Source organism: Lactuca virosa, chromosome 4 (genome assembly GCF_052849685.1).
Source record: "Lactuca virosa cultivar CGN04683 chromosome 4, Lactuca_virosa_CGN04683_v6, whole genome shotgun sequence".
Lineage (NCBI taxonomy): Eukaryota > Viridiplantae > Streptophyta > Magnoliopsida > Asterales > Asteraceae > Lactuca > Lactuca virosa.
Window position 1 is genome coordinate 531,898,680 of NC_136429.1, and position 21,200 is coordinate 531,919,879.

The 21,200-nt window shown below is 42.0% G+C and overlaps 1 protein-coding gene and 1 pseudogene across 2 annotated transcripts; both read left to right on the top strand.

Annotated features, from left to right (window-relative positions):
* Nucleotides 1-252: 252 nt before the first annotated feature.
* LOC145109552 (trihelix transcription factor GT-4-like) lies at nt 253-2,255 on the top strand (annotated as a pseudogene). Its single transcript, XR_013709073.1, has 5 exons — nt 253-987; nt 1,230-1,268; nt 1,358-1,489; nt 1,585-1,809; nt 1,882-2,255. The product of XR_013709073.1 is annotated as a trihelix transcription factor GT-4-like (transcript).
* Nucleotides 2,256-19,429: 17,174 nt separating this feature from the next.
* LOC145107191 (uncharacterized) lies at nt 19,430-20,153 on the top strand. The gene is made up of 2 exons (XM_079044036.1): nt 19,430-19,457; nt 19,540-20,153. The coding sequence occupies exons 1-2, from the start codon at nt 19,430-19,432 to the stop codon at nt 20,151-20,153; spliced, it is 642 nt and encodes a 213-aa protein (XP_078900162.1).
* Nucleotides 20,154-21,200: the final 1,047 nt, after the last annotated feature.

Genomic DNA, 21,200 nt, shown 5'->3' on the forward strand with positions numbered 1-21,200 from the left:
GTAAAAGAAAAAAAAAAGAAAATATCAAAAAAAAAACAATGGCATTTTCGTCATTTCATATATACTTAACAGAAGTTTGTTAAACGGTAACAGTCCTAGAGACCACCGGAGATACCAAAACCCTCCACATGGACCACCCATGATTAAATCCTAATACTAGAAACCAAAAGTGTTATTTTGGGAAAAACACAGGGACCAAAACTGTAGTTTACTCTACATTTTACGTCTACGTGTACCTCAAATCAGTTGTCACGTGACCAACACGGGTCTGAGAAATTAGGAGTCAAATCTGTTTCGTCCCACGGCGGCACGGCCGGTTCTTTCCGCACCCTTTCTCTATCCATATCGACGATTTTGTGATTAGGGTTAGCAGTAACTAGTATAGTCAACACAATTTGATTCTTTCTCCGGGAAGCTACTTTCATCAATGTATCTCTCATCTGAGAAACCTCGTTCAATCGACTTCTACAAGGAAGTCGCCGGAGGAGGCGATAGGAACATGCTAATTGAACCGGAACAGACACCACACAACCACCAGCAGCAACAGCAACAGCTGATGATTATGGCTGACAACAACAATAACACCAGCCAGTAGTGGAGAAGATCACGAACTGAGGGCTCCGAAGAAAAGGGCCGAGACTTGGGTACAGGAAGAGACTCGGATCCTGATCAGCCTCCGTCGTGAAGTGGATCGGTTTTTCAACACTTCCAAGTCGAATAAACATCTGTGGGAACAGATCTCGTCGAAGACGAGGGACAAGGGTTTTGATCGTTCGCCGACTATGTGTACCGATAAATGGAGGAATTTGCTCAAGGAGTTCAAGAAGGTGAAGCATAAAAACAGTAAAGGAAGTAGTGGTAGTACTAAGATGCTGTATTATAAGGATCTGGAGGAGTTGATTAGAGACAGGGCCAAAGATGGAACTTACAAGGCCGCATCTCCTACTTCTTCCAAGCTCGATTCATTCATCCAATTCTCAGATAAAGGTCAATCCTCCTCTTATCCGCCTTTCATTTGTGAACTGAAATTGCTTGAGAATTCTGCAAGAGCTTACCACCAGACGACGTTACCCCCAAAATGCTTCTACTCTCTGTCTATAGAATATGCTTATTACTTGTCAATTTTTGATACACATTGAAGTTCAAAAAGCACATTCTTGAACACTGCATACTTGCACATGTTAGGGTGAAAGAAATGACTAAAAGTCTGGTTGCTTGATTGCTTACAGGGCTAGATGATGGGAGTATTCCGTTTGGACCCATGGAAGGTAAAATTCTGTCAGTTGATTTGAAGATGAAACTAGTATTCCTTTATTTAATTATTATAAAAACTGTAGTATTTGGTTTTGGTGTTCAGCTAATGGCCGATCAACAGTCAATCTTGAAAGAGCTTTGGATAATGATGGGGATCCTCTTGCCATCACTACAGCAGAAGCAGTTGCCGGAAATGGAGTCCCCCCATGGAACTGGAGAGACACCCCTGGGAATGGTATGCAGATGCAGCCTTAATTTTCACACCAAAAGTAGCTCTTGAAACACAATTAAAAATGCCCAGTTTGTTTGTTGTATATTTGATTGATGCAGGCGGTGAAGGTCAATCTTGTTATGGGAGGATCATAACAGTGAAATGGGGAGAATACACTAGAAGAGTTGGTATAGATGGATCAGCAAAAGCAATAAAAGAGGCAATAAAATCAGCATTTGGGATAAGGTCAAAACGGGCATTTTGGTTGGAAGATGAAGATGGTGTGATTCGTGCACTAGACAGGACAATGCCTGTAGGGAATTATAATCTCCACCTAGATGAAGGTAGGTAGCTACTGCAAATTTATTTAATGCTCTATCATCATTCAACGTTTTTGTTATGTGTACACATGACAGGGGTGTCTATAAAGATCTGCCATTATGATGAGTCTGAAAGAATAGCTGTGCGTACTGAAGATAAGACGTTCTATACAGAGGAGGATTTGCATGAGTTTCTGAGTGGGCGTGGTCTGTCTGGATTAAGAGAGATTAATGGGTACAGAAGTTTTAACAATGTCGATGATTTACGCCTTGGTGCAGTTTACCAAGGGGTCAGACTCCTTGGAGGAGACTAGAATTAGAATTTCCTCTATTTCTTAATGCATCATCAATCATCATGTAATAATATTCAAAATATTCCATGTAAAAATTGGTTTAGTGTAAAATTGATCAAAGAGATCAATTAGATTACGTCATTATTAATCAATTATTTTAAATAAATTATTAATTAAGAGATTTTTTTAAGAGAAAATGACAAAAATAGCCAATTATCCTAATCACTTTGCGGAAAGTAGCCAAAAAAAATCGAAATTGCAAAAATGGTCTTCAAAATCGCAGATGAAAATCGCAGATGGGAATGGTCCATCTGCGATTTGACTTTTCCATCTGCGAATGTACAAGTGGCTAAAGCACAAGTGTGCTTTAGCCACTTGTACATTCGCAGGTGGATTGAGTTTTTTTAATTTTTTTTTTGTATATATAGGGCATTTCAGGGTTAAAATCACAGATGGACTGTGTCCATCTGCGATTTTCTCTGTATTCCATCTGCGAATTTGTGTTTTTTTTTAATTTTTTAATTTGACTATGAAATCAATTGGTTTGACTACGAAATAATGTTACTATATATAAACTTTTGTAGAAAATTATCAGTTTATTTGTTATTTGTTTAGGAAATTTCTCTAAAATCTCTCTAAAAAATGATTGAATATTTGGTTTGTCTTGTAACCGGTGGGAGATGACAAATTATTGAAACAAATCTGGAATACGTATGTCCACAGGGAGGTATTTCTGAATTTGCTTTGATATTTTCTGAGTATATTACTTATAGTGATTTTGTATCTTTGGTGAGAAGCAAAATTGGTTTGTTACACAAATATAGAATTAGTCTTCGTTTCCATCATCCTGAATTAAATTATTATATAGCTATAGTTGAAGACATGGATGTTAGAATGTTGATAAATGTAATCAAATGTAGTGGAGGAAGGGATGTGAAAGTGTTTGTGGTGGTTGATGAAGTAGATGAGGTTAATGAGGGTGATCACAGTGGAAATTAGCCGGTTGGTAATTTATGCAGCTATAAAGGGAGCAACGATCCGATAAATACTCCTAGTGTACCTCAGTTTCACAGTGTTGCTGAAAATGTTAATGTTAGTTATTCACCTATTAACTATGTGGATCCTGAGAATTACAAGTATGTTGGTGATGATGATGTTGATACATATCTTAATGATGTGGGTGGTCGTTGTGATGATGTTGCCGAACAAGAAGTTAAAGTTATGAATAGGCGTGTAGTAGATAAAAGTAAAAAGAAAAAAAATTCGAGTAAAAAAAATGAAAAAAAGCATGTTTACGGGGATTATGTTGATGTTGCTGATGTACGTTTAGATATAACCGACCTACAAAGCAATTCATATAGAGATGAGTTGGGTGATGAAGTTAAAGCTAAGTTTCCCAATAACCTTTTTTACGGTATGCCCCTGTACCAGCATGTCCAGTTGATATTAATGAAGATATCCTAACACAGATGGTAGACATGAATCTTCAAAAGATTGAATGTGAGAGTATATTTAAGAACAAAGAACTTTTAAAGCGGTGTATTGGTAAAAAATGTCTTCGAGAAGGTTTTCAGACGAGGACAAGTAGATCGACCAAATCAAGGTATAAAGTTTTGTGTGTTTCGAAAAATTGTTCTTGGTTACTAAAGAGCAAAAGCAATTAAAAATTCTGATGGACTTTTCCAAGTGAATAAATTTGTTGATGTATACACATGTTCTTCAACAATTTTGCAACCTAATCATCGACAAGCAAACAAATATGTTTTGGGTGAATATCTTGCTGATGTTTTGGCTGAAGACTATAGTAGAGTTTATCGGGGAAAAGATATTATTAATGCTATGAATGCTCAATTGAATATCAATATCTCATACCATCAGGCATGGCGTGCGAAGCAATATGCATTGTTGTTGTTAAGGGGTACGAAAGAGGATTCTTTTACCAAACTTCTGGCGTATTGTCACAATTTGGTCAAACATAATCCGGGTACGGTGACATATATTAAAACAGATGGTGATGATCGCTTTGAGTTTTTGTACGCCGCACTTGGTTGCTCGGTTAGTATTATAATATTTTATTAAATTTTTCATTTTTATTTTGGTGTATTTGAATAGATATACAATGTATTGTAGGTACGCGCTTTTGTCAAATATTGTAAACCGATCCTAGTAGTAGATGGAGCCCACCTAAAGGGCGAGTTCAAAGGTACCATGTTACTTGCAGTTACTAAGGACGGACAAAACCAAATATTACCGGTTGCATATGGTATATGCAAAAATGAGTGTACCGATTCTTGGACATGGTTTTTTCAAAAACTACGTGATTGCATAGGAAATATGCAGGAGCTTACAATTATATCTGATAAGTCTTCATCTATAGCAACATCCGTTGCCAGCATTTTTCCTCACGCTCATCATGGAATATGTGGTGTCCATTTGTATTTCAACATAGTATCTAGATTCGGGAAGAGTAACACAGTTAAAGGAATTTTTTGGGAAGCTTGTAGGGCGTACACAATTGATGCTTTTGACGCTGCCATGAATGTTATGAAAAAGAAAAAACAACCAATATGGGAGGACTTAAAAAGTATAAATCCAGAAACTTGGTCAAGGGCACATTTCAAAGGGAACCAATACAATCTTATGTCGTCCAACAGTGCGGAATCTATAAATGCATTATCTAGACACGCACGTAAGGTGCCAATACTTATGTTGATCGATTTATTTCGTGCAACAATGCAACAACGGTGGTTTCAAAGACGTATGTGACATCCCCATTTTCACGGCCAGAAAAGACCAATTTTGTTTATGCTTTATAAAAATCAGAGTACTTCTTTTAATAAAAATCTTGTGGAATTTGTTCCCAGAAAAACATGATAAATACGTTATCAAAGCATTTCCGAAGAAATGTATTTTTTATTCATTTTAAAACTTTTGGGATGTCATCGTTAATACAGAAACATAAGCATAAACAGAACCTACATTCATTTACACTAGTGATCTACATCTCTTTTAAATCTCTCAGTGTAATGTAACTTCATATCGACACATGTGATACAAATAAACTGAGTGGGTCAGGTTGGGAAACCTGGTGAGTACATAGGGTTTTCAACCCACAATAATATAATTATTATGTTTAATCATCAAACAGTTAACCCAATTACCCATCCCCATTATCTTCTTTATTCTTAAGGATTTACCCTAAGAATCAGCTATTTCTTGTTCATTCATTCCTAAGGATTATCCTAAGGAATAGGTACGAATTTCATCATTGTCAATGACACATCTATCAAGCACAGCTGCTAGTTCTATCACTTAGGCGCATCTGCAAAAATTGTGACATTCTCTACGAGGCGCATCTGCCGGTATTGTCCTTTAGGCACAGCTGCAAGGGTTATCTCGTTTATCGACAGTATCGTTTCCGAGAATCCACTTGCAATACATGTCAATGGGTTTTTAGAGTACACAAGTGAACACATCGTTCACAACACCTACAGGTTGCGAGCCTGCTAGTGTTCCACTGGACTGTCTAGAATAGTCCGTGGTTGTCATCCATACTCTGCTAGATGACGGGGCCATAATTTGGGAAAGGCTTCTCACATCGTCCACCTCTCACACTCACCTCGTGGTCTATAACACCTCTCAACTCATCATCTAACTCATATTTCATCTATTACATCTACCCATGTTTTACCCAACATATTCTCGTAGATATATATATATATATATATATATATATATATATATATATATATATATATATACAGTTTAAATCATTTAAAACATGTATAAAATCTTTCACCCAACATAGACAACAAGTATTCAGACAATATGCACACATATCACGTAATTTAAATAAAATACTTCATATCTATGTGTAAGATGAAAGTAAATATGCACTCACCTGATAAGGTGGTGACTCGGAACTCGGACATCGCTTCGTTATCTCAAAACAATTTCCCTCGGACAAAACATACTATCATTACCACTAGAGTTTAGTCTAACGTTAACCGTGACTAATTAATAGTCTAGCTATTATTAATATTATATAAGCGTTAAGAAACACTCTTATATAACTCATAATAATAGCCCAAATAATTATTTTAAGGTCCTAATAACATCACTATATTAAAACATAAGCTATACTAAAGATAGGTTAGGCGTAGCTCACTTACAGCGGGTTTTTCTCAAAACCGGGCTTCGCTGGAGCAGAGTTTCCGAGCCGAAAGGCTCTTTTCTCGGAGACGTCGGGCGCTCCGGGGCTTCCGCCTCGTGCTAGGGAGTTACCCTAGGCTTTGGGGGGGTTAGGGAGGCTTAGAGAGAGAGAGTTTAGAGAGAGAAAAAAGGGTTTGAAGGTGTGAGGAAGTGAGGGAACCCGACACCTCTATTTATAGGGGTGCTGACTGATGGACTCGCCGAGTAGGAGGACCTACTCGCCGAGTTGGGGCATGTGGCAACCTTCTGGTGGTGCCACGTGTCCAATTCTGGTGGTGCCACGTCACCCCCTATCGCGTATCAGCCTTCAAAATTAGAAAAATCATAACTATCGCATACGAGCTCCGTTTTCGACGTTATTTTTTTCAACGCGTAGGTAAAATCGAGATCTACAACTTTCATTTAGACTCCGTCGGCTAATTCTTGACCAATCTCAAATTTAACAGTAGGAGGCGTTTAGACTGTTAAATGACCGCGAAGAATTCGTAACTCCTTCATACGGACTCCGTTTTTGTCTGTCTTTTTACCGTTGAGTTCCTATTAATGAGATCTTCAACTCTCATTTAGGTCGCGTAAGCCAAAAACCGCTCGAACTAAAATTCGAGTTTCGGGTTGTACACTGCTAAGCCGAATCTTAGAAAAATCATAACTTCTTCATACGAAGTCAGATTTGGGCGTTCTTTTTTTTTTGTATATTCTCGGTTTAACATATACTACAACTTTTATTTAGATCACTAAGGCTAAAAGTTGCTCCATCGTAAATTCACTATTTACGCTTCCCGGTGCCATGCCGGTTTTGCCGTAAAACTTCGACGGGCCATAACTTCTTTGTTATAACTCGGATTTCGGCGTTCTTTATATGTACGGAACCCTTGAGACATATTCTACAACTTGTTTAAGATTATTTATTCTAAATAATCTTTTGTCGAAAAGTCGTTTTCGACCCCTATTATCTCTAAATTGACTAGCCCGGATCTGCGGGCGTTACAATTATCTCCCCCTTAGGATGATTACGTCCCGGAATGATCAACAAAACAGGGCAATATAATGACTCCATACGTTATCTCTTCATCCTAGGTAATAATCGTAACTTCTTTGTTCCTTCGAATGAGTATCTAACTCTTGGACTCTTTAACTGTAGGCAGTGCTTGATCTTGCATCAGCTCCCTATCTCACGTTAGACTTCAAATTATGACCTTCAAATCACAATCTCGATCCTTACTGGAGACTGCTTCTTCTTCTTAACAAACTTAAGATAAGTTCTTTTATTACTACAATGGAACGATGTGTCATATTCCAATGACCTATCATCGTATGCTGCAATGCTTAGACTCAGGTCTCTTAGAGTCTTCCAAACTATACTTTCCTTCATGTTCTAATCTCATCTTAAAAGGTAGCATTTCTAGCTACAAGCAACTTTTCGCGATACCTCTACTGATCGCTTTTTATTTCAATCTTCCGTCTTAAGTCAGATGCTACATCGAACTTGATTCTCTGAACCACATAACATACTCAGCGTAGTCGGACCCAATTTGATATGACCACTAGGGTCGGAATAACAACCATCTTCTTAGTCATTACCGAAACGATGGTAACGACATACTTGAATAAAACGAGATGAATTACTAGCTCATTGGTAACCTTGTGACTTTCCCTGATCCAAGCGAGAGTCCTGTGCTTCCGGTAGTATAGGCCTCCACTACCATTCACACCTACTCATACTCGTCCCAAGTATTGTCTCGCAGCTCTCCAAGTCTGTAACGCCCCGTTCTAAAAGTATTTATTTACGAATTTCCGAGATCAAGAGTAAGGGCGTTTTGGTCTTTTATGGGCAATGGGTTTTATTCGAGAAGGTTTCAGACCGGGGAGTGTTGCTAGAAGCGTACGGCTTCTCGCCAAATTTTCGTGGATATAAAGTTCGTCGGAAACGAACTTAGAATAAGGGAGCTATGACACTTTGAAGATAGTGTCAATAATGGTCCCTCAAGGAAATATTTGGCAAAAGGGTCCTAGGCATGCATGGAGTACATGCGTGTAATTGGCTGGGTACACCCAGCGTAAGCTAGGTTACGCCCAGCGTAGAATGGTTAAATGAACGCGGGTGTTGGGGGCGTATGCCCAACGTACAGGATGTACGCCCAACGTACGTCCAGTGTCCAGAAAACCCTAATATTTCGGGTGTGGAGGCTATTTAAACAACTTTAAGGACTCATAACCCTCCCTTACCCTAGCCTCCACTGTTTAGAGCCGTTTTCCCCAAACCCTAGCCAACTTCTTGAGTGTGTGAGCTTTTGAAGTGAATTTGGAGTGTTTGGAGAAGAAGGTGTTGCATCTAGTGAGTAGAGGAAGAAGGCCAGCGTGTAGATCTGAAGTTTTCTGGTGGTTCAAGAGCTCCTAAAGGTATAAAGCTTCTTGCTTGACATCTATTTTGTGTAGATCTATGTATGGTGAAGTTTTGACACCATTCTTGTCCCAAAAACCCCCATCTTGATGCATGATGTGTTTTGGTTAAGATGAGTTGTCCTTTCAGACCATTGGAGAGGTCTTGAGTGAGAAAAATGAGGTCCCAATGGCTTTGGTGGTCTCATGTATGATGTAGGTAGGTCTTAATGGATTGAGACCTTGAGTTAAGAGCTTTATGGACGTCCCAAGTGATAAAGTTTGAGACTTTATGGATCCTAGGCATGTTTGGTCGATAGATCTGAAGTTTGGGCTTAAGAGCTTAAGCCTTTAAGAACTTATGAGGAATTTTAGTTCAGCAAGATTACGCCCCGCGTAAATTGATGTACGCCCAGCGTAGGGGGTCAGCGACCCGCTTCCCAGTCAACGAGCGACGTACGCCCCGCGTACCAAGAGGGGTACGCCCAGCGTACTCCCTCTGTTGGGTTTTTGATTTTGGGCCTTAAGTGATTGGGCTGTTTATGGGCTAGTGGGGCTTAGGCCGTGACTGAACATTATGGACGGAGTGATTTAGACCCAATAATTATTATGGACCTTGGATCTAGGCCCATTTGGTGAGGTGGGCCCAATTTAGTAAATTGGGCCAATATTGGGCTTTGCATGAGGATTTGGTTTTAGGTCTTGGCCCAATAAGAGGATGATGGACTTAATGAGTGTTGTGGGCCCTTGGCCTAGGAAGTCATGATGGATGCTAATGTAATGATTTGCATGTGATAGTTGGGACTTCCGGCGAGTCGGCAGTCAGAGATTAGCAGGATTTCGGCAGTTACGAGGTGAGTTATCCTCACTATATCGACAGGGTCTACGGCACCAAGGCCGGCCCTTTATCGGATGGAAATCCGGGTAGTTGTTGTTATGTTGTTGTTTTGCTTTGTTTGCATCCTGGTAGTTAGGATGGTATGTATTAGAGACATGGTTAAGGTCGGTACCCAGGATATAGGGTAATGTTATGCTAGTGACCGGTTAGGTCGGAATCCTGGTTAGGATGTTGATATGCTATGTGATCTGTTAGACTGTTTGTCTGGTTGAGGATTGTATATGATTATATGTTTATGTGCACATGGTTGTTGGACTGGGGTTGGGTTGAGGCGGGTCCTACTTTGTGCTGTAGGCCAACATACCCAGGGTGGACCGGACATTCCGAAGGCCCAGCGAGCGGTCCGGATAGGCTGAAGGCCCCGAGAGGGCAGACCAGACGTGCCGAGGCTCGGAGAGTGGACCAGGCCGACTGAAGGCCCGACACGGGCGGACCAGTCATACTGTAGACTCGAAGGGTGGACCAGGTGGACTGAAGGCCCGGTGCGGGCGGACCAGTCACACAGTAGACCCGATGTGCGAGGCTGTTCTATTTGTGATATGATATGAGTATGTTATGTGTGGTTGGTATTTTGGGGGTAACTCACTAAGCTTGCGGGCTTACAGTTGTAGTGTTATGTTTCAGTTACTTCAGGAGATCGTGACAAGGCGAAGGCGTGATCGTACCGCTCCTTATATTTATGATTTTGTGATATGATTCTGGGGAATACTCTGATGTTAAAAGAATTGAAAACCTTTTGGTAATAACTTAATGAAATTGGGTTGTTTTTGAAAAGTTTAAATTGGTTGGAATTTTTAGAGTGTTACAAGTTGGATTTTTCAAAAGGATTTCAAAATAAGTAAAGGAGGATGCAGAGGGTACGATCAGCCAGAGCCAGTAAGTAGACCCCAAAATACCATACAAGTTATTTGATTATGTGATATGTTAGAACAGCATGCTAGTACTAGGCTAGGGATCTTGAGGAATTGCATGATAGAATTGCCTGATTATGTGATGCCTGCTAGCCTAGGGTTTCCTTTATATGAGATTGACATCATTACTGTAGTTACTTGTGTATGCATCACGGCTGTGTATAATTAAGATCTTATAGCCTGAGAATGTTTGATTTGGCCTTATGTTATGTTCTTGTTTGATTGGGATCTTAGGATAGGATTGAATATTCGAAAGTCTATGGTGTCCAGCGTTATGTATGGCTAGCATACACTAGTGCTGCAGGGGTTGGTGGAACTTTCATGGATGGGTGGGTTGTATGAGGCCAGTTATGAGATATTGAGCATTCGTTGTGTGATGTATACTATTAGGGTGTTGTGGTGATACTTGAGACAAATATGGGTAGGTGTGGAAGGTAGTATGGGCCCCTACTATTGAAAGCACAGGACCCATACGCGTGTCAAGGAAGTCACAACCCCTAGGTTGTTGGTTAGAGGTTAGTTCTCGGAGTTTATGCGAGGTATCTAAGGATCTTATTGGTGTATTGCAGTATGGCGATTACGAGGCGTGTCGTGACTGGATCCGGATCGGGATCAGGACAGGGTGAGCAGGAGGCCCCAGTGGCACCTGAGATTATCGGCCAGGAGGGGCCAATGCTGACAAAGGATCGGGTCATGGAGATCATCCGCGAGGAAGTGGTCGAGATTGTCCGGGGTCAGATCCCGGAGTTGTTTGGGACTATTAAGTCCGTTATGAGGGAGTACTTCGATGATCGTTACACAGCTCTTACTGAGACGGCTGCCGCGGCAGCTACAACGGTTGTAATAGCGGCAGGGGGAGGAGCCAGTAGGGGCTTTCAGTATCGGGACTTTGATAACACGAAGCCCCCTACCTTCGATGGAGTTCAGGATCCGATTATTGCTATGAGATGGTTGTCAGACGTGGAGGGCTGTTTCTTCACGTGTTCATGCCCTGCGGATCAGAGGGTGAGGTGCGCTCTGAACCTTTTGAGGCTCGGGACGAAGGATTGGTGGAGGTTGACCACGGGATCATATTCTGATGCGCAGCAGGCAGCGGTGACTTGGGATCAGTTCCGGGAGATGTTCAGTACCCGTTATGTTCCACGGGTTGAGAAAGAGAGGTTGGCTCAGGAGTTTCTGGAGCTAAAGCAGGATTCAGAGTCGGTGACGGAGATCACTAGGATGTTTACTGAGAGGGCGATGTTTTGCCCGGAGTTCGCGTCGGAGCAGGCTCAGATGTTCCGATATCTGAGTATGCTCAAGAGGGATATCCGGCAGTTCGTGTCTACGCAGAGGTGCGAGACTTTGCTGGAGTTGCAGGAGGCCGCTCGGCGGCGTGAGTTGGAGATTGAGTTACAGTTGCGGGAGCAGAGGCAGGCCCCGGTGCAGTCGCAGTCGGCACCGAAACGGTCCAAGACCGTTGATTCCAGGATGGGAGGTCAGGGTAGCCACACGTGTGGGAAGTGTGGGAAGGGTCACACCGGAGTTTGTAGGTCCGGTGGTGCGTGCCGCAAATGCGGGAGAGAGGGGCATTACGCGAGGGATTGTCGTCAGTCAGCCCCGGTTCAGGATATGAGGATTTTCTACCAGTGTCACCAGGTTGGTCACATGAGGGCCAACTGCCCACAACTTGCTGCAGGACCGGTGCAGGCTCCAGCACCGGCCACGTTGAGGATTACAGGTGGAGGTCAGGGTGGAGCGGAGCCTCTGAGGGCTCAGGGGCGCGCATTTCAGCTTACAGCAGAGGAGGTCAGGACAGAGCCGGATGCAGCTGCGGGTATGTTTCCAGTTTGATATTTTGTTATCTTGTTGATTGTATAGTATGGTAAACCTGTTCGTCTACTTTTCACATGATTCGTAGTATGATTGAGGATCTTAGTGGTTAGGAGTTGTAGATGGTTAGCGTCCAGGAGGATTTATGGTCGGAAGACAGGTTACGTGATCTCGCTGCTAGGAATAGCAACGACGACGTGAGAAGCGTTCAGTTGAGAGTCGAACTCCCTTAGAGTTCGGGAGGTACAATGCCGTAAGGTGATGTTGTGGAGGTTGCTCGTTTCAGAGGAAATCAGTTCATGGATAGAGGAGTATGTTGAGGAGAGATGATTGATCTATGCCGGCTGAGTCACCGGTGGATGGTAGTCAGTGCTCCAAGTGAGGAGAATTGGAAAATTCTCAGGAGGATCGACAAGCATTAGAGGTTGATTAGCTGTTTGAGATTCAGCAGTGTTTCAGTCAGCCAAGAGTGTGGGCTGGTTTGGGTAAGTGACAGACAAATAGGGCGGGGTACAGACCAAGGTTTCCGAAAAAAGGTGATTGGTTATTATAAGGCCTAGGATTAGGCCGGGATCTGAGTAGATGGAATGGAGTTAGAGTTCGGAACCCCTAGAGGTCTAGAACAGTACGTACGGGAGAGACTCCCAGGAGGGATAGTTCAGGATGATGTATGATAGTTTGAGCGGTCCGGGGAGACTGAAGGCCGGTGGGCGTACCAGTCAGGCCGAAGGCTTTGAGAACGGTCCAGACAGGCTGAAGGCCGGGAGGGCGGTCCAGACCTGCTGAAGGTTCTGAGAGTGGTCCAGATGGGCTGAAGGCCTGGTAAGGCGGTCCAGTCATGTTGAAGACTCTGGATGTGTTAGGAGATCGGTAAGAGGAGAATAAGTGAATGAGTCACCATGCAATAATAATCGATATGGTCTGGCCCCAAGTATTGATCATGAGGATGGAGTCGGCCGAAGGTTCGGAGAACGGTCCAGACAGGCTGAAGGCCCAGGAGTGCGGTCCAGACATGCTGAAGGTTCTGAGAGTGGTCCAGATAGGCTGAAGGCCGGGAAGGCAGTCCAGTCATGCTGAAGACTCTGTGTGTGTTAGTGGATCGGTAGAGTGGAGTTTAGCTCGGTGGCACTTATAGGTGCGCTTATGGTTGTGGAGTAGACTTCCTGGAAAGGAAAGGCATGTAGCTCCGGAAGGAGTGTGGGTCCTCTGAGAGAGAGGCGCCAGAGTGAAAGGTTGATCAGAAGTGCTTGGTAGTAAGCACTGGGATTGTATCAGATATATGGGAGCACATACGGGTTGGATGCTCGTTGAGGTTGTGGCAAGGTTGGATGATGCGCAGGCATGCTTTCGGTCTCTTTGGAAGAGGAGAAGGAAAGGGATTCCCGATTGGAGATTGGGACAGAGGAAGGTGAGACAGCAGGTTAACAGACTCGAGAGCAGTCTGGACCGGTGCTGAGGACTACATAAGGATATTACAGTCAGAGGTCAAGGACCTAGAGATCTTGATAGAGAGATGCGAGTGGGTTGCACTCCGCTGTGTTGAACCGAAGGGTTCGAGGGTGACGCAAGGACAAGGTCCTTAGTTCCGAGTATGGCTGTGGGTTTGAGTTGTGTATGAGGAAGTAGTGCAATATGGGGTGTTCCGTCATGAGGATGACCGGACCCTATGATTGATTGGACCTGGCGTGTTGGTACTCCAGGCCGAGGCTGTTTAGGCCAGATATGAGTGGTTACGTGATATGGTTGGTTGATGAGTTATGAGAGCTGAAGGATGCGACATCCTGTCATAGAGTTAGAGATAGAACCCGATGGTGGAACAGGATTCGTTCCAGGCTGCGGTTATCAGGCTTATCGCCAATTCTTGAGCGGAGGGAGATGGATTAGTGCCTTGGCAGGAGCACAGTGGGAGTATTATCTGGAATTGTGTTGCCAAAGGCTTCGAGGACGAAGCCTAATTTAAGTGGGGGAGAATTGTAACGCCCCGTTCTAAAAGTATTTATTTACGAATTTCCGAGATCAAGAGTAAGGGCGTTTTGGTCTTTTATGGGAAATGGGTTTTATTCGAGAAGGTTTCGGACCGGGGAGTGTTGCTAGAAGCGTAGGGCTTCTCACCACCTTTTCGTGGATATAAAGTTCGTCGGAAACGGACTTAGAATAAGGGAGCTATGACACTTTGAAGATAGTGTCAATAATGGTCCCTCAAGGAAATATTTGGCAAAAGGGTCCTAGGCATGCATAGAGTACATGCGTGTAATTGGCTGGGTACGCCCAACGTAAGCTAGGTTACGCCCAACGTAGAATGGTTAAATGAACGCGGGTGTTGGGGGCGTACGCCCAGCGTACAGGATGTACGCCCAACGTACGTCCAGTGTCCAGAAAACCCTAATATTTTGGGTGTGGAGGCAATTTAAACAACTTTAAGGGCTCATAACCCTCCCTTACCCTAGCCTCCACTGTTTAGAGCCGTTTTCCCCAAACCCTAGCCAACTTCTTGAGTGTGTGAGCTTTTGAAGTGAATTTGGAGTGTTTGGAGAAGAAGGTGTTGCATCTAGTGAGTAGAGGAAGAAGGCCAGCGTGTAGATCTGAAGTTTTCTGGTGGTTCAAGAGCTCCTAAAGGTATAAAGCTTCTTGCTTGACATCTATTTTGTGTAGATCTATGTATGGTGAAGTTTTGACACCATTCTTGTCCCAAAAACCCCCATCTTGATGCATGATGTGTTTTGGTTAAGATGAGTTGTCCTTTCAGACCATTGGAGAGGTCTTGAGTGAGAAAAATGAGGTCCCAATGGCTTTGGTGGTCTCATGTATGATGTAGGTAGGTCTTAATGGATTGAGACCTTGAGTTAAGAGCTTTATGGACGTCCCAAGTGATAAAGTTTGAGACTTTATGGATCCTAGGCATGTTTGGTCGATGGATCTGAAGTTTGGGCTTAAGAGTTTAAGCCATTAAGAACTTATGAGGAATTTTAGTTCAGCGAGATTATGCCCCGCGTAAATTGATGTACGCCCAGCGTAGGGGGTCAGCGACCCGCTTCCCAGTCAACGAGCGACGTACGCCCCGCGTACCAAGAGGGGTACGCCCAGCGTACTCCCTCTGTTGGGTTTTTGATTTTGGGCCTTAAGTGATTGGGCTGTTTGTGGGCTAGTGGGGCTTAGGCCGTGACTGAACATTATGGACGGAGTGATTTAGACCCAATAATTATTATGGACCTTGGATCTAGGCCCATTTGGTGAGGTGGGCCCGATTTAGTAAATTGGGCCAATATTGGGCTTTGCATGAGGATTTGGTTTTAGGTCTTGGCCCAATAAGAGGATGATGGACTTAATGAGTGTTGTGGGCCCTTGGCCTAGGAAGTCATGATGGATGCTAATGTAATGATTTGCATGTGATAGTTGGGACTTCCGGCGAGTCGGCAGTCAGAGATTAGCAGGATTTCGGCAGTTACGAGGTGAGTTATCCTCACTATATCGACAGGGTCTACGGCACCAAGGCCGGCCCTTTATCGGATGGAAATCCGGGTAGTTGTTGTTATGTTGTTGTTTTGCTTTGTTTGCATCCTGGTAGTTAGGATGGTATGTGTTAGAGACATGGTTAAGGTTGGTACCCGGGATATAGGGTAATGTTATGCTAGTGACCGGTTAGGTCGGAATCCTGGTTAGGATGTTGATATGCCATGTGATCTGTTAGACTGTTTGTCTGGTTGAGGATTGTATATGATTATATGTTTATGTGCACATGGTTGTTGGACTGGGGTTGGGTTGAGGCGGGTCCTACTTTGTGCTGTAGGCCAACATACCCAGGGCGGACCGGACATTCCGAAGGCCCATCGAGCGGTCCGGATAGGCTGAAGGCCCCGAGAGGGCGGACCAGACGTGCCGAGGCTCGGAGAGTGGACCAGGCCGACTGAAGGCCCGACGCGGGCGGACCAGTCATACTATAGACTCGGAGGGTGGACCAGGACTGAAGGCCCGGTGCGGGCGGACCAGTCACACAGTAGACCCGATGTGCGAGGCTGTTCTATTTGTGATATGATATGAGTATGTTATGTGTGGTTGGTATTTTGGGGGTAACTCACTAAGCTTGCGGGCTTACAGTTGTAGTGTTATGTTTCAGGTACTTCAGGAGATCGTGGCAAGGCGAAGGCGTGATCGTACCGCTCCTCATATTTTATGATTTTGTGATATGATTATGGGGAATACTCTGATGTTAAAAGAATTGAAAACCTTTTTGTAATAACTTAATGAAATTGGGTTGTTTTTGAAAAGTTTAAATTGGTTGGAAATTTTAGAGTGTTACAAAGTCAATATCACAAAAACAATTTTTTACACATACAAATTTGTCCAAACAATCATAAAATTTTCCCTAGACTCTACTAGGACTTCTTCCATGCGTATCTTCAATCATCAATTAACTCTACTAGGACTTCTTCCATGCGTATCTTCAATCATCAATTCTACTTCAACTCGGTTGGTGATGGAAATGTCAGACGATGGGATAACTTCATGGATTATACAAAAAAAAATCTTTCTTTCTGCTAATCGAAAGTGTACTTCTCCCGTACTAGATGTATTATTTACTAGACGCATTCTAAAGGCAAGATATCACTCTTAAAATATCTTCCAATAGGTATCATTCACTATCGTAAGCCTTCTCATTTCCTCCATTTGCTCAGTCTGCTATGAGTCCTTATCATGACATTCTATACACCAAAGCAGGCGTTTGGTGTATCGAGACGAGAATATAGATAGAGGAAGATTTAGACGCGTATTACTCCAAAAAGTTACATGCCAGTTCTAATATCGTAATTAAACGTTTAGAAACCTGAGCACATAAAATTTCCAGATCTGGTCGGCAACAGACCATAGATCCGATCAAACGATAGCATAAAGCATCACAAATCATTTAGCACGTAAAAGCATTTTAAGCATCTTCCCTAATTAAGCTAGTGCTTGTGTCTATTCAGGTGTACTTCCTAAAATATATTAGACACACTCCTCACGATCATCGCTTAACATTCTAAGTTTAAGTCTAGAAATAAATCCATATTCCTAGTTCGCTTAAACTAATGCTCTGATACCAACTGTGACATCCCCATTTTCACGGCCAGAAAAGACCGATTTTGTTTATGCTTTATAAAAATCAGAGTACTTTTTTTAATAAAAATCTTGCGAAATTTGTTCCCAGAAAAACATGATAAATACGTTATCAAAGCATTTCCGAAGAAATATATTTTTTATTCATTTTAAAACTTTTGGGATGTTATCGTTAATACAGAAACATAAGCATAAACAGAACTTACATTCATTTACACTAGTGATCTACATCTCTTTTAAATCTCTCAGTGTAATGTAACTTCATATCGACACCTGTGATACAAATAAACTGAGTGGGTCAGGTTGGGAAACCTGGTGAGTACATAGGGTTTTCAACCCACAATAATATAATTATTATGTTTAATCATCAAACAGTTAACCCAATTACCCATCCCCATTATCTTCTTTATTCTTAAGGATTTACCCTAAGAATAAGCTATTTCTTGTTCATTCATTCCTAAATATTATCCTAAGGAATAGGTACGAATTTCATCATTGTCAATGACACATCTATCAAGCACAGCTGCTAGTTCTATCACTTAGGCGCATCTGCAAAAATTGTGACATTCTCTACGAGGCGCATCTGCTCGTATTGTCCTTTAGGCACAGCTGCCAGGGTTATCTCGTTCATCGACAATATCGTTTCCGAGAATCCACTCGCAATACATGTCAATGGGTTTTTAGAGTACACCGGTGAACACATCGTTCACAACACCTACAGGTTGCGAGCCTGCTAGTGTTAGATGAAAGTAACTATGCACTCACCTGATAAGGTGGTGACTCGGAACTCGGACAACGCTTCGTTATCTCAAAACAATTTCCCTCGGACAAAACCTAGTATCATTACCACTAGAGTTTAGTCTAACATTAACCGTGACTAATTAATAGTCTAGCTATTATTAATATTATATAAGCGTTAAGAAACACTCTTATATAACTCATAATAATAGCCCAAATAATTATTTTAAGGTCCTAATAACATTACTATATTAAAACATAAGCTATACTAAAGATAAGTTAGGCGTAGCTCACTTACAGCGGGTTTTTCTCAAAACCGGGCTTCGCTGGAGCAGCATTTCCGAGCCAAAAGACTCTTTTCTCGGAGCCGTCGGGCGCTCCGGGGCTTCTGCCTCGTGCTAGGGAGTTACCCTAGGCTTTGGGGGGTTAGGGAGGCTTAGAGAGAGAGTTTAGAGAGAGAAAGAAGGGTTTGAAGGTGTGAGGAAGTGAGGGAACCCGACACCTCTATTTATAGGGGTGCTGACTGATGGACTCGCCGAGTAGGAGGACCTACTCGCCGAGTTGGGGCATGTGGCAGCCTTCTGGTGGTGCCACGTGTCCAATTCTGGTGGTGCCACGTCACCCCCTATCGCGTATCAGCCTTCAAACTTAGAAAAATCATAACTCTCGCATACGAGCTCCGTTTTCGACGTTATTTTTTTCAACGCGTAGGTAAAATCGAGATCTACAACTTTCATTTAGACTCCGTCGGGTAATTCTCGACCGGTCTCAAATTTAACAGTAGAAGGAGTTTAGACTGTTAAATGACCGCGAAGAATTCGTAACTCCTTCATACGGACTCCGTTTTCGTCTGTCTTTTTACCGTTGAGTTCCTATTAATGAGATCTTCAACTCTGATTTAGGTCGCGTAAGCCAAAAACCACTCGAACTAAAATTCGAGTTTCGGGCTGTACACTGCTAAGCCGAATCTTAGAAAAATCATAATTTCCTCATACGAAGTCAGATTTGGGCGTTCTTTTTTTGTATGTTCTCAGTTTAACATATACTACAAATTTTGTTTAGATCACTAAGGCTAAAAGTCGCTCCATCATAAATTCACTATTTATGCTTCCCGGTGCCGTGCCGGTTTTGCCGTAAAACGTCGACGAGCCATAACTTCTTCGTTATAACTCGGATTTCGGCGTTCTTTATATGTACGGAACCCTTGAGACATATTCTACAACTTGGTTAAGATTATTTATTCTAAATAATCTTTTGTCGAAAAGTCGTTTTCGACCCCTATTATCTCTAAATTGACTAGACCGGATATGCGGGCGTTACAACGTAACTTTGTAGGTATTAAGTAAATTTTTAATATTAATGTTTTATTAATTTAATGTTATTGATCTTAACTTCCTCATTTTGCCTGTTTTTTTAGCGGAAGCAACAACAATACTTACCCCTTGGGCCAATGAAATTGTAAAAGAAAACAAAAAAACTTTTACTAAGTGGGATGTTCGCATGATCTCAAATACGAAATGCGAGGTCAAAAAGGGGGCACAAAATGTGATTGTTGATTTCCAACATATGACATGTACATGTAGGCATTGGCAACTTGATGGGATACCTTGTGGTCATGTCATAAGATGTTTAACAGTGAACAATTACCAAGACTGCTCGAGGTATGCATTAAATGCTTACTTTACCGAAACATTGAGGAAAACGTATGAGGAATCAATAAATCCTTTGCCAAAGCCATCCGAATGGGATATCCCCGATGATTTGATGATTGTTAAGCCACCTATAATGGATAAACGTCAGCCAGGCAGGCCAAGAAACACAGACCGCATTCCATCCCAAGGCGAGGGTCCAATTAGAAAAGAGTGTTCTACATGTGGTCAACTAGGACACACGAGAAACAATTGTACTGGAAGGGCGTCCGGTAGTGGAGCACGTCACACAATTTCTACTGCAGAAATGGCATTTAGTATTGGTGGTTCAGCGAGTTGCTCACAAACCTATGACACTGATTTTGATATAAAACAACGTTGAAATGAAGAGTTGTTAACTTATTATGTATTGTAATTTTTTTATTAAATCTTACAAGACATTGCTATGCTTTCATATTTTAGTTTAGTTTGTAGATTATAACAATTAATGAAGCTTTTATATTATAAAATTTAGTTTGCAGATTATAACAATTACAACATGTTATTTAAAAAAAACAACAAACGATCCTTTTGCAACCTAATCTGTATCATGATAATATCACAACAATTTTGTAACTAATTTTTAAACTCAGGGAACTGCAATGGGTACTTCTCGTTCTCCATTGTTATATAGTCATCCCTAATTCTCATTTTGTCTTCCAAACGATCCTTTTGCACCATAATGTGTATCAACTGCTCGTCCTTCTCAGCAAGCCATTTTTCAGTCGTTTTGATTGCCTTCTTAGTCTTTTTTATCCAATCTTCATGCTCTTTGATTTTGTTTTTATTGAGGTCTATCCATTCTTGAGCTTGTTTGCATTCCGATGCAATATCATTACCACGTTGATTGAGAAGTCGGGATGACTCTTTGTCCTCTTCTTGTTGTTCTTCAGCCTTCTTCAATTCTTCAAAATTTTCATCTGACATATATGGTCCGGCTGAAGAGGGTGTAAAAAAAGGGTCGACTGAATCACAGTAGTAACAATCTACTTCGTTGCATGAGCAAACTTCGAATTTGTGTGAGGAACTCATAATAAAGTCGACATTATAATAAACTGGTGCTATAAGTGGTATTTATACATACTAGTCTAAATGCTACCATTTCGTAGTCAGAGTTCTAATTCATAGTCCAACTTTGAAATGACTAGACATTAATGATTATGCAGGAACATTGGTAGCTGAGTAAAGCTTCTTTCGGTGTAAGTACTCATTTTCACAAGCAATGAAAGTGTATTATAATCATCACACAAATACAATTTTAATTATATACAAATTGGTGTTTCTCTACAGTTCATATTTCATAGTTCAACTTTTTAAATTCGTAGTCAAACCAGTTCATTTCATAGTCAAACATCACTGACCGACAAGACAAGACAATGTACTTGTATGC

Coding starts and splice junctions, on each gene's coding strand:
- LOC145107191 (XM_079044036.1), top strand. CDS start 19,430: ATGCGGGCGTTACAACGTAACTTTGTAG. Junction 19,458..19,539: donor GTTACAACGTAACTTTGTAG/GTATTAAGTAAA, acceptor CTGTTTTTTTAG/CGGAAGCAACAACAATACTT.